Source organism: Solanum lycopersicum, chromosome 4, assembly GCF_036512215.1.
Source record: "Solanum lycopersicum chromosome 4, SLM_r2.1".
Classification (NCBI taxonomy): Eukaryota; Viridiplantae; Streptophyta; class Magnoliopsida; order Solanales; family Solanaceae; genus Solanum; species Solanum lycopersicum.
This window is the reverse complement of record NC_090803.1, coordinates 65,794,992-65,809,106: the sequence shown is the minus strand read 5'-3', so window position 1 is coordinate 65,809,106 and position 14,115 is coordinate 65,794,992. Positions and strand designations below refer to the sequence as shown.

At 35.0% G+C, this 14,115-nt stretch overlaps 2 protein-coding genes across 2 annotated transcripts; one reads left to right on the top strand and one right to left on the bottom strand.

Moving 5' to 3' along the window:
- The first annotated feature begins 471 nt into the window (after positions 1-471).
- Positions 472-7,711, top strand: LOC101264718 (nucleobase-ascorbate transporter 3). Its single transcript, XM_004238142.5, has 14 exons — positions 472-991; positions 3,092-3,189; positions 3,277-3,453; positions 4,950-5,050; positions 5,209-5,284; positions 5,377-5,436; positions 5,519-5,703; positions 5,781-5,877; positions 6,178-6,264; positions 6,389-6,447; positions 6,641-6,732; positions 6,843-6,920; positions 7,006-7,166; positions 7,328-7,711. The coding sequence occupies exons 1-14, from the start codon at positions 832-834 to the stop codon at positions 7,544-7,546; spliced, it is 1,650 nt and encodes a 549-aa protein (XP_004238190.1). The 5' UTR covers positions 472-831; the 3' UTR covers positions 7,547-7,711.
- Positions 7,712-8,526: 815 nt separating this feature from the next.
- LOC101264419 (probable disease resistance protein At4g33300) lies at positions 8,527-12,144 on the bottom strand. The gene is made up of 6 exons (XM_004238141.3): positions 11,743-12,144; positions 11,220-11,629; positions 10,381-10,790; positions 9,927-10,282; positions 9,607-9,812; positions 8,527-9,521 (listed from the first exon to the last, which is right to left on the bottom strand). Exons 1-6 carry the CDS (start codon positions 12,015-12,017, stop codon positions 8,689-8,691), a joined length of 2,490 nt encoding a protein of 829 aa, XP_004238189.2. The 5' UTR covers positions 12,018-12,144; the 3' UTR covers positions 8,527-8,688.
- Positions 12,145-14,115: the final 1,971 nt, after the last annotated feature.

Genomic DNA, 14,115 nt, shown 5'->3' with positions numbered 1-14,115 from the left:
TCTAAATTATAATGATGAAATTACTAGGTAAGTTTTTGTATTTTAAATTTTTTATTATTTATTAGAGAAGTATTGAAAACACCCTTAAAATTCAAAGCAAGTTATTAGTTTTATTTCTCAATTGTTAACAGCTTTAAAATATTCTTTTACTTAATTAATTAAATCTCTAATTTGTCACGTATCGTATCAAATGGTTTCTTAAAAGTCTAAAACTCTTAGTAAAAACTAAAAGAACTATTGAAAATAACCATAAACATGACGAGAATTTTTGAGAGTATATTTTCACTCATGTCGCAAGATCGATTTAACTCAAAAATGAAACTTATAATTTGCGTTTAAAAAAAAAAAGTACAAGAATGTCAATGTCGTAAATAAGTGAAGAATCAAGGGTACTTAGAAAGTATGACATCGATATTCGTGGAACCCACGCGGGATGTCTCCTTCGTTCCCATGCTATGCGTTATGTTCCTCGAAAATAACAAATACCTTAACCAGTTTACGTTAAAAATGTAGTCTTTTTTCCCTCCTCTTATCTCTTGTCAGAAAATAAATAAAATTATATTATATAGTACTAAGATTTTTTTAAAAAAAATAAAAAAAAATGGGGTGTCTATAATTTGCATGTTTCAGTACTTATTAATCTCAAAATCTGATCTTGAGTATTTAAATTCCATTTACTTACTATTGTAATTAATGCTAGTCATTTCAAGAAAAGGGAAAAAAGACTCAATTTTTAAGCTCAGATTTCATGTCGGTGCTGATTTTTGAAAACTAAGTTTAAAGATTCAACCTTTAGACCTATTTTGTAGATTTTTTTATTGAGAGAAAATTATGGGGGAGACACATAATCATGAACACAACCACCAGCCACCGCCGCAACAGGCGGCGGCGCCACCAGCAATGCCACTTGGTTCAGCAAGAGGACCTATGTTTCCTCCGGCAGAGCAACTACTTCAGCTTCACTACTGCATACACTCAAATCCTTCTTGGCGTTAGTATTCTTTTTCATTTCTTTAATTTTAGTTACTTATAGTGGAATCTATACATGCCTTACTGAAAAGATAAAGAGGAAAAATTGACACTTTGTTTTGTTAAAGTTTGTGTCTTTTTCATTCTTGGATTGGGGTGAATTTTATAATCTTAAAGTATTGGGATTGAAATTGATGTTTTTTGTTGTAAAGTTTTTGTTTTTAGTTTTTTGGTTGGGGTGAATTTTAAAATCTAGAAGTATTGCTTGTAATATTAATGTGTTTTTTTGTGCTGAAGAAGAATCTACTTGTAAAGTTAAAGATGAAAAAATTGACACCCGCCTTTTTGTGAAGTTTGTGTTTTCATTTTCATGGTTTGAGTGAATTTTAAAATCTAAAAGTATTCCTACTGAATAACCTTTTTGCTGAACAAGAATCAACTTGTAAAAGGTTCAACCTTTTTATGTTTTTTAAAATATGTTTCAGTTTTCTGATTGTTTTGTGTGATAGTGTCATCTTTGAGAAAGTAAAGCTTCTTTCCAGCAGTCCTTCTTGTGTTCCTGTTCTTTGGTATAAATTGATGCCAATTTTGCACATGGTCTAGCTTTGTTCGCTCTTATTGCGAGACAATCACAAAAACAGAAGAGGTTAAATTGTTCCGGTTATAGTAAGATTAACTGTCAGAATGATGAATTGCTGAAGAGCTAAGTCTCCCTTCCAACGGGGAGAACTGATAACTTGGTGGTTTCCTCAAGCGGGATAGAATGGGATTGATCAGCATACGCCAATAATGTTGCCAAATTGAGCTAATCCCCGTACCGTGAGCCTATAGTCCTATATTGACATCGCTTCCCAAGCTTCGATCCCGTTACTCAGTTTACTCATTTTTGTCATCAATTGTTAATGTGAGCTATGTATTCAGTGAAGATTCCATTTCATGTGCAATAGTACAATCAGATAAGCCTGTTGGAAGTTTTCTTCTTTTGCATGGGATGTGACGTTGCATGGTTGGATCTACACTTTCTGCTGCACTTTGGTCGCAAATTTTAATGTGGCGCGTTGAGTTCTATACAGACAAACAAATTTAAAGCTATTCAGATGAGCCAAAGATTAGATAGATGAAAGGCCGCTACCTTCCAAAAAGAGGAGAGGATGAGGAGGCACTTTCTGAAACGACGTAGGCCATCTTAATTAGCTTAATTGCTTCTAAGGGTAGTGGGATTCAATGATGATGAGGAAAAGGAAGAGTCTCTGCAGATATTATCGACTTAAAATTCATTATAGCTTCTAAATCGTCCAAGACATGTAATGGTCACTTTTTCATGTGAGTCAATTGGTGCTTATGCTTTTTGACTATCGTCAGGTGAAGGAATTGGAATCATAGTAAGCATGGTGATTTAGAAAGCTCCCCGCTCCTCCAATGTTTGGAGTTGAGATTGCTCTGACTGCCAAGTTAAATGCTTTTGTTTCTAGTATCGAGTTGTAACATGTTCTCTTTTTCTCTTGAGGGAGCTGTCTATCATCAGAAGACTTAAATCAAACTGTTTATGGGGAGTTGAGTGGTGTCAAGCTTCTTTCTTAAGATGCAGAATGTATCATGGAAGGCTTTCCATAAATGTGAAATTTGCATTCATACAATATATAATTTTCCAACCAAAAGGAGTTTCAGTCTCTCCATGGAATGACTGAATTCTGATAACGACAAAAGATCCTCTTAACCATTGGTAGATTGCCTCAACATCAACTGTTATTTGGCTAAAGGATAATTCTTGTATTTTACCATCCGGAGGAATATACTTTGATAGAACAAAGGTTTCCCTATTGAGCAATAAGATCTGGTTTGTAGTTACCTTGTTTGTGCTGCATATGGCCCACTTGAGCAATCACTTCTCTGATTATTCGCCTTGTTCCTGTAAATTGGAATTTTTACTTTGTTATCACATAAAGAGATAAAAGAATTTCGGAAAATCGTGGCCGTAACAATTTCATGATCTAACTTATCCTCCCAAAAAATGATTGTATGATTTGAAGTTTTCACCACCTGTAATGAGTTGCTGATTCTGAAACCTGACTATATTATTGGTCTTTTTCTCTAACTACTTGCATGATTCTAAATTTTGCAGCACAAACTGTTTTGCTGGCTTTTCAACACTACATAGTTATGCTTGGAACAACAGTAATGATTGCCACCGTGCTGGTACCTCAGATGGGTGGGGGTCCGGTATATCTCTAGCATTTCCCTTGTTTGTATTGGAGTTACCTTTTCGATGTAATATTGACATTGTGAGCTCTTTATCTTTATGAGCAGGGTGACAAAGCTCAAGTTATCCAGTCTTTGCTTTTCACTTCAGGAGTGAATACTCTTCTGCAAACGCTTTTTGGCACAAGACTTCCCACTGTGATGGGTCCGTCATTTGCTTACATCATATCAGCTCTGTCGGTCATTAACGATCTCTCGGACAGTAATTTCAGGAGTGAGCATGAGGTAACAAAATTTATTGTTTAGGTATTACCTCTATTACTTGTATAATGTATTTTATGGAGACCTGTCATTTTTCTTTTATCGCACCTTTAGTAGGTCCATCCCCCTATTTCAGTGATAAGACACAGTTGAAGAATAATTTGATGTTGTAGTAAACCAAATTTTTTTCGGAATTGATATTATTAGTTTATTCATTTCATGTCTAAATAGGATTTGTAGTCAGAATTATACAGAAGGTTTTTATTATTAGAAATACGGATATTGCTAGTTATTTTCATAATGCAGAGAGTAGTGGAGAATGGAAGAGAACTCAAAGAAATGTGTTGACCTTATGAATAAATTATCTTCCGTCAAAGTAGTAGCAGAGCTTCTACGATTTTGACAGAGAATCAAAAACCTTGCACTGTTGATGGAAGGTACTAGCCAATATGCGTTGCCCGTCTGGCCAAGGATTATGTTGGTGAACTCATAGACAATTGTCATGAAAGAGTTAGATTATTTTCCTAAGATCATTGATTACTCTTAAAGCATAAATTCATTTAAATCATACGTCACCTTACCTTATACTCTAATATTAATTCTTTGATATTGTATGGTGGATTTTGACTTTTGCATTTCAGATTATACTGATAAAAGATCCAATGTAAGTCGGCTAGAATCAAAGATTTAAATAAAAAAAGTGGATATCTAAAGCAATCTGCTGATAGGCAAAACTTTCATTTCTTTGTATTCCTTGATCTTACTTAGTGGGGAAATCTCATCTGAAAAATATAGTTTTCCACTTTTCCTTTACTTTTGCAAAAGAGAGGTTTATGGAAAGCAGAAGTACAGTATAAGACGAGATATTCTCATATACAAAAGTGCTAATGACATCATAGTCGTATCAATTTAAGTTAAGCAAGCCCTTGTTTGGGGGATAAGCTTAATATTTTACATGACTGAGCTACCAGATGACTACTTTTTGTTGGGTAAGTAGCTTGTTCCGAGATAGGTACTTTGTTTATAGAGGATATTCAAAGACAAGATGTTCTCCCATACAAAGAAACGCTGATAGTTACTTCACTTGTAATTTGAGCAGAAGCATCATAGTGGAAGACAAGATTATACGCAGAAATGCTGATGAAATTTTAATCTCATTTAAGAGTTAGGATAAGTCAAAGCCACAGTTTGAAGAATCAAAAAAGACATGGCGTCTTAAAAGGCTTTTAATGCATGTTCTTGGAATTACAGAGTGCATGAATCTTACAGTTGAAGCATGCTACTTCCATGGATCTACCTCTTGTGATGAAACAGAAAAATTAATTTAATCTGCTTCTCACGTTCACCATGTCCATATTGATTAAGCACCCTGGTTTCAGATTCTGGCTTTACTTCCCCTGTGTTTTACCTCAAAGTTTGGGGCTTTGTGTTGTTAATGTGAAGTATGTTGTCAATGCTCATGACAGTGGGTAATTGCAGATGATATTTCTGATGTATTACCCTGATATTGTTGTTTGTAGAGATTCAAGCACACTATGAGAGCTATTCAAGGGTCACTGATAGTGTCTTCCTTTATCAACATAATACTTGGATATGGCCAAGCGTGGGGAAATCTTACAAGGTAAGTTGTGTTTTCTGCTTCTAAATACTTTTAACAAGAACCATTAGTGTTGGTTTTGAACTTCGGAATCGTCTTTCCATTGCCTTCCCATTATGTTTCATCATTGTATTACTTTTCCTGTTGAAAAAATGACATGTCATCCTCCTACTTCTCTGCAGGTTTTTCAGTCCTGTAGTCATTACGCCACTTGTCTGTGTTGTAGGTCTTGGTTTGTTTGGTAGGGGTTTTCCTCAGGTATTACCCCAAATGTCTATCTAAAATCTTCATTGCTCAAAGAGTTGCATAAACATCATCCAGTTTTCCTTATGATGCTATAATTTGATCAGGTGGGTGATTGTATAGAGATTGGCCTTCCCATGTTAATTCTACTTGTCATTTCTCAGCAGGTAATATATTATTTCATTGACTGTATTTTCGATTTTCTTTTGCTTTACTGGAAGATTGTAATGTTGGTCAAGTCATCTGCAGTATATGCAACGTGTTCATCCAGTTGCCCAATCCATACTTGAAAGGTTTGCTTTGCTCCTCTGCATTGGGTTTATCTGGGCTTTTGCTGCTATTCTTACTGTTGCCGGTGCTTACAACCATGTGAAGGAGCAAACTAAGATGAACTGCCGAATTGACCATTCGTTCCTCTTGTCATCGGCTCCATGGTACTCAGCTGGACTAAATAATGACAATGTCTTCAGCTCTCTGTCTTCTTCTGACATGTATGTTTTGCTGCGTGTAGGATCAAAGTTCCTTACCCTTTCCTGTGGGGGACTCCTATATTCAGAGCTAGCAATGTCTTTGGAATGATGGGTGCTGCACTTGTATCAGCAGCAGAGGTTCACTTTTAATTTTAAATTTTGTTCATTTCCCTTTGTATTAAATTTTCTTTTAGTAACACGAGTTTTAGTATTTGGTTCCACTAACAAATTATGGGTTTAGAGAGAACCACACCCCATGATTGCTTTCTGCTATAATCACTTGGTTTCCTTTCCCTCTAGCTAATTAGTTCACCTTAAAGTCTTATGTGTATATTCTTCTTGATCTTGCATTGATCCGAACCTGAATTGTTTGTGGCATTCACTTAAGCAGTTGTTGTTATGATCTCTTTCAAATTTACCTCAAATATTTATTTGCAGTCAACAGCAACTTTTTATGCTGCATCAAGGCTTGCAGGTGCGACCACCCCTCCGGCCCATGTTGTGAGTAGAAGCATTGGCTTACAGGTGCGACATCCACCAAGTGATTCAGCAATGCCTTTTCACTTGAGCACAATTTTTCTTCTAATTTAGCCCCTCCAATTAACTCTTCATTAGAAAGTTGTTCAGTTGTGCTTTGCTTCTTATCCAGGGTATAGGACAGCTCTTTGACGGGTTCTTTGGTGCTATTGTTGGTACTACTGCATCTGTGTAAGGGTTTTGATCAATTTGGTTGATATATAGTATCAACGGCATGCTTCTCAGTTAGATTTAGTTTATCTTGTTCTAAGTCTTTTACACTACATACCATCCGAGAACTCAGGTGTAGGCTACAGCCTAAAGCTACTTAAGTTTGAATATTGTGGCGCTTCATTCCTAATTTACGCATCATACAAAACTGCAGTGAAAATGTCGGCCTTCTGGGACTAACTCGTGTTGGGAGTAGAAGAGTTGTTCAGATTTCTACTGCTTTCATGATCTTCTTCTCCATATTTGGTATTGACATTCTCTCTCCCTCCATTTCTCCGCCACCCTGTCCCTTTCTTTCTTCATCTCAAACTATGTTTTACGACTAGCAGTGACTAACGTAAGTTGTTATTATCTAGGAAAATTCGGAGCATTCTTTGCTCAAATTCCTTTGCCCATATTTGCAGCTATCTACTGCATCTTATACGGTATAGTAGGTAAGTGATTTCTCCCTTAGCAGAGCTTGTTAATCTTCGCGTCATCTTATTAACAATAACTAAAGAAGGGATATGTTTTCTGCAGCTGCTATTGGTATTTCCTTCATCCAATTTGCGAACAAAAACTCCATGCGGAATATATACGTGCTCGGTGTCTCTCTATTCCTCGGTATATCTATACCTCAATACTTTGTGATGAACACAGATATAGCTGGTCATGGACCTGTTAGAACTCCAGCTGGATGGGTAAGAACCATTTCTCTCTCATGATCCCTCGTTTTTTAATTTTGCGATATACATTTGACAGTAGATTTTAGGATAATAAGTTGTACTTGCAATTACCTAATGAATCTTTTACACCATCATTGACGACCTAAAACTTAAAACTTGACCGATGTTTTTTGCAGTTCAATGACATATTGAACACAATATTCTCTTCACCTCCTACTGTTGCAACGATTGTCGGGACAGTAGTAGACAACACACTCGAAGCAAGACACTCGTATGACGATAGAGGTATTCCGTGGTTGGTTCCTTTCCAGAGGAGGAAAGGAGATAGCAGAAATGAGGAGTTCTATAGTTACCCTCTTAGAATTAATGAGTACATCCCAAGTAGATTTCTGTGATAACTTATACATCCATGTATATGACTGTATCAAAGCTGTATGACAAAATTTCTTTTTAGCTCTCCACTTTAGTCCATTGTTTGTTTGTTTTTCCATTTCAATTATTGTCACATAAAATTTTTGAACATCAAATATTTAAAGCCTGCAAGTTTTGATGATGCATAACCAGTAGGATTAAGTTTTAGTTTATATTTCTCATGTTATTAACCAACTTTTATACGGTGGATTTATGTCAGTATAATTGTACTACATAAGCGAGACGTTCACTAGAATGGCTCTTGGATACGTAGATAGGTAGACTTCACCTATGGGATTATACTGTTTGTTGTTGTGAGGCATTAGAATTGTCTTAGCTACAATTTCATTCAATTCCTTCGCTTGCTATTATAAAACTTTTTTAAGGATATCTCGAGATGTCTATGGAGATCGAGTTAAATCTAATGAGAATATGGTTCCTTTGCCAACTTACCTTATGAAAATGAAGTCATATAAGAGTGGTTAACTAAAATGACATTTGTGCTCTATGTTTATGGGTCAAAAATTCTTTGAAAGCAATATGCTGGATGTGAACACTACCAAATTTTGGTGGAAAATTTATCAAATTCATTGAACAAACCTCACTTCTTTCCCAATCATCTCAAGAAGAAAAAACTAGCAAAAGGTCCCCACATTTAATTTACTAAATCTTTTTGTTCCATGAATCTCATTAAATAGTGTCTTTACTTGCATAATTTCAGTGATCATGATTACTTATTAGCACTTAGCAGGGTCCACACGTTTACTTCAACTATCGTTTTCTGCTTCACGATGACAAAAAACGACTTAAGTTTATGAATTTTGAATCACACCTCTTATCATTGAATTTTTTACGATGGATTCAGAATTTGCTCGAGTTATACCAAATAACTCGCCTTAGTCTTGGATTACCTTTTGTAATTTTGCTTCCAGCATTATGGTAAAGTAAAAGGAAAGGTCAGCTATTGAGATGTAGTCCATCTATGTATTTACATGTAGCTATATATATTATTTACAAGAGATATAAGGAACCCCATGTAAAGGGGAAAATACAGAACTGGAAAATTAACTGAGCCTTGCTATATTTACACAAAAGAAGCCCAAGGTAAGGGAATTGAAAACTTTGATTACTGAGATAGCCAGTCAAGAGTATGGCACTCCTCGGCAACCTGTACACAGAGACCTGGTACAGCCTTCTCAACGTCTTTCCATTGACAAAAAACTTCATCGTCACAGATAACACAGCGTAATGATTCAAGAAAGGATAGAGCGCTAGGCAAACTGTCGATTTGAGGGCACTCCCTCATATCGATCTTCTCTAAGTTTCTACAGCAACCAATTGCTTCAGGGAGACATCTCAAACCAACACATTGTGAAATGTCAAGGTACTTCAGCTTTACCAAATGACCAATTCCCGGGGGAAGCCTTTTCAGATGTGGGCAGGCATATATCCTTAGAACTTGTAGAGTTTGTAATTCACCTAAATCAGATGGAAGTTCATAAAGACTATCACAATTAGTGATGCTAAGGCTGTTGAGCTTATGCAACCGGCAAATGCTTGATGGTAGCTTGTTGAAGTTGATGCAGTGATCCATTGTGAACTCCGAGAGCTGTGGGAACAAACCAGGGAGGTCTACATCTGACTCATCTAAGCTGTTTTTCATGTCACAAAGCACTAGAGATATCTTTCGCAGGTTATTGAGAGGATTTGTGGAGTCAGATAAGTGAGTGATGGATATCTTCTCGAACCAAAGGCTTCTCAAGTTGGTTAAATGACTGAATACAGACATGTTATGAAGAACGGCATTGCCAGCACTATAGTTTATGATTATCAATGCCCTTAGCTTTGGCATGTTCTCCAGAAAAGGAGGCAAGAAGTATTCAGATGAGGCAAAGTTGAGAATCAGTACTTCAACTTTCGGGCAATCCATTCTGAACCAGTCCATTTCTCTCATTTCATCTACATTACAGAGAAATATTTATGTTTATATCACAAGATAAACTTTTCATTACTAAGCAATCAGCATTAACCAAGGATCTAATACCTGTATGCATAGAGATAACTCGTGCATGGAAAGGTTCGTCCACATTTCTTTCCCATTCTCTTGGGAAGCTTGTGTCTCTTCGCGGCATAACCAATCGCTTTCTCTTATTTATATCATCACGGTTGCTCATATGAATTGCTAGGTCTCGTAATACATCATGCTGAAACACCGATATCTCATAGTAACTTGTATACATGTCTCCGGCTCTGTCACATGAATAACACATATGAAGACTATCAACATATTGATTTTTTCCATAAACAATCACCTTCTAACAAAAATTAAAAGATTGTTTAAAGAGATTTGAATCCACCACTTACCGTGCATCTTTGACTAGATTTAGGAGATTTTTGTCTGAAAGTTCAACAAGAATGTGAAAAGCCTCCTCCTCATCAATATCATGTAGCTCCACCCACATGTTAATTAGAACATCGAGAGGAATCCTTTTGTCTTCTGGGAAAGCACCCAAGTCCAGGAAACACTCTCGCACCTTCTCAGGCAAACAGTCAATACTCAATTTCATTCGCTCAAGCAACTGCAGTTCATGAGACTCGCAGACAGGTTGGCACCGTGATAATCTGTTTTTTGCACTTGTCCATAACATCTCAGGTTTTCCCTTCAATGAAGATCCAATGACCTTAAGAGCCAAAGGAAGCCCTTCACATTCATCCACAATCTAAAAAGTCCAAGAAGCTTTAGTTAGCTTAACTCAAGTATAACAAGAAGTTTTTTGCAAAGAAAAATTAACATGCTGCCAAAAACATACACTAATACCTCTTTGACAAGCTTTTGGCTGAAACCACGCGGAAAGGAATTGTGTCCAAAAGCAAAATGGCAAAATAAGGACATAGCTTCATCTTCCCTTAACAGCTCTAAATCATAAATACAGTCAATGATCGATGGAGGAAACTTGATGCGCGATACAACTAGGATCTTGCATCCAGGGATCTTGAAAATTAGTGGTTCTAGAACAGATGCAGACCACACATCATCAAGAATCAAGAGTACCGGGGATGCAGATTTCGTATTCCATTGGTACTGTAGGTTCCATTGGGGAAACATCTCCCCGTATCCATAACCATGGAGATTACACCCTGATATCTTTTCCCAAATCATTTTCCTTAATTGCTCCACATTTGGAGATTGAGAGACAGTGAAAAAGAAAATCTTGTCCTTGAAATAACCTGGAACAACATGGCCCAGATACCATACCATTATTTAAAGAAAAGGTTTTTAAGACCAATTTAAACTGTACTCCAATCAAAACTTTTTATGAGTCATTTACATGCAAAATTGATCTCTATTAGAATTCAACTGATAAAATAAAGATAATAGCTAATAAAGTTTTCAACTTTTATCCACTGTTTCATCCGCAACAGAAGAGTAAAAACAAAAAACTCGATCATCAGCAACGCAACACAGGAGTTGATTTCACAGATGGTCACTCAACTGATAGTTTATATCTAACAAAGTGACTTTCTTTGCATCAAAATCAAGAACGAAAAGTGATTTTCTGAGATAATAACTATAAGTTGAGTAACCATTCGAGATTTCAACCCCACAAAAAGCTAAAATACTCTACATGAGAAACTTTTCTGGGATTAATTACTTACTTTTAACTTGATCATCTTTACAAATCTCTTTAGCCAAGGTAGTTTTGCCACTACCCCCAATTCCACAAATCTCAAACACACCCCTATCTTGTTCACCCATCAGCATCTCCTTCACCTTCCTCTTCCCCAATTCAATCCCAGCACCTAAATTTACAAAACTATCCTCAAACCATTTCTCATCTTCTTCCATTCTTTTCACAGCTTCCCCTAAGCACCCTCCTCCTCCACCACTTCTATCGTCAACTCCGATTTTTATAGCTTTAAGCCTATGCTCAAGCACATCAAATCTCTGCTCCATATTAAACCTAACATGATGAACATCAGCTAGTACATGAGCTTGCATTGTCACCTGCATGAACCTCGCTACTCTTTTCTCTAACCTCTCCATTTTCCTAGCCAACTGTAGGTTCCTGTTATTAATAAGGCATAATATAAATTTAAGTACTAATTTCTAACAATAACCCTAATTTGAGCAGGAAGAAGTACAATTCATTGAAATTAGAGTCGAATGAGAAGGTGACACCTGTACATATTCCAACGGCCGGAGTGGAGAACTTTTCCGGCGAGTTCGTAGCCATCTCGGAGAAGTTTGGAGAAATCGTCGAGCTGAGTTTGCCGTATCTGTGGAAGTTCAACACCGGTTTGTTTGATTTCTTGGATGATTGGAAGGAGACCATTGATATTGTCAATGAGATTCCCTGCGCTTGAACGGCATAAAGTGGATTTTTTAACTATCAACAGCAGGTATTTTATGAGTTCGGTGGTAATCTCGCCGGCGAAAAAGTCCGTCACCGCCATGTTTGGAGACTTCAAACTGTTTTCCACATTCTGTTTGAAAGAAGTTGAAGTTTTGAGTGATGTTATTATGCTAAGGAAGTACTGTGTCAAATGACAAACTTAACCCTCTCAATTTTTTTTTTAATTATATATTTTGTGTAATTACAATAACAATATATAAAAATAAAAATAAAAGGTCAAATACATAAACAGATTCCTAAACTTGTTGGGTTTTTTCCCCTTAACTACGTTATTTTTCTATTGATCATTGAACCACTTATAATTTGTTTCTTTAAAAACACTGTTGGTTGATTTCGATCAGCTTTTCTATTGTAGATGCCTTTAATTGTGTTACAATTGTAATAATTTTGATTAAATGAATGAAGACAAACCGTGTTAGCCTCATTTGTTTTCTAATGTGTTCAAATGACTTAAGTAAAAAACAGTTATTCTCAAAAATTTTCACTATCAATTGGACTAATGAGTTGTGGAACAACATATGTATCATCTATCAATACCCCTCACAAATCTGGTTCTACATCAGACAACGATGTTTATTTAAACGGAACAAATTATGAGGAATCAATGATTTAATAGAAAAATGACATAGTTAAAGTACCTGAGGAAAAAAAGACAACAAATTTAGGAATCTCCTTATATTTGGCCAAAATAAAAACAAGAACTACTCCTATAAGAATATGGTAACCCCTTATTTTGTTTTGTTTAATAAAACGTTACTTTAAATTAAACAATATAAGAAAAACAACAATTGTTTATTGATTTCACAAAAAATAATGAACTCTCCTGGATTGTACTAACTTATTTATGTTTAATTTGATATAACGATTAAAAAAAAATCGTAATATATCATTTTTAATTATTATAAATTATTTAAATGATAGAAAATGATCGGTACTCAAAAATAGATATAAAATAGTATTTACTTTTGATTATTTAACTGAAGAAGTATTTATTTTGTCTTAACAATAATATAATAAATACATCTGAGTTGGTTACCAAAGTCTGATAATGACCATTCTGTTAAATTTCTTATGAATGTTTTTGGACTAATCCTTTTTAATTACTTTCTTTTGTTATTGGCATAGATTTATGTTGCTTCATTGTGTAAGGAACAAGATTAGTACATCTTAACTAAAAATCAACATTACAATAAAGTATCTAAACCTACTACCCGATTTAAATTAAGTTACAAATTCATCTAATAAAGTCCAAGTTTCAATTATTTTATCTGATCGTATTTCACTTCTCGAGAGTCAAACGAGATAAGTCAACTTGAGCATAATTGAGTCCAGTCCAAGTCTATGAGCAAATTAACAATAGTTGAGCATAATGGAGTCTAGTCCACCAGAAGAAAAACAAGTAAACAAGCCAGTTGTAGTATAAAGTTCAAAAAAAAAATAATCAGAAATTACAGAAGGTTCTCATGTGAGAGGAAATTTCAACACTGAAACTGAATTTTATTAATAATGTGAAAATTTATATAGTCAATCAACTATACTATTAAAATTTCTAGTTTTTTTTTTTCAAAAAAAAAAATTAGGTAGATCTCCTTGTACAAGGAAGACTTATTATATTAATATTAATAATGTAAATAATTTATTTTATATTCACTGAAAAATGACAGTTCTAAATATTTTTCACATAACTTAATGGAATTGTTTTGTAAGTACAGAAGCAACCTACACAACACGGTTATTTGGGCCCATAATACCAATTGTCATTATCTTATTTAACAATAATCTGTAATTTCGCATAAATTTTTTGTTACTATAATTAAATAATTTCGGATGATTTATCCTTTTTAATCTCCAGTTCAGCACAATAAATTCAATATTTATTACTAATTCAAAACTCAAAAAGTCTAATCATATCACTAATCATAAATTATTATCTCCAAGAATTTAAGATATTGGCACGATTGAGCTTGAAAATTAAGTCCACGTTCAAAACGCAAAAGTCCAAAAATCCTAATGACGCTTATGTCTTTTTTAAAATAAATAGTTCATTGATTTGAAAAATCGATTTATTAAAATTCACGTTTAAAGATGTACTTTTTTATCTATTAAATATTGTAGCGAAAAATAAAACGATATGATAG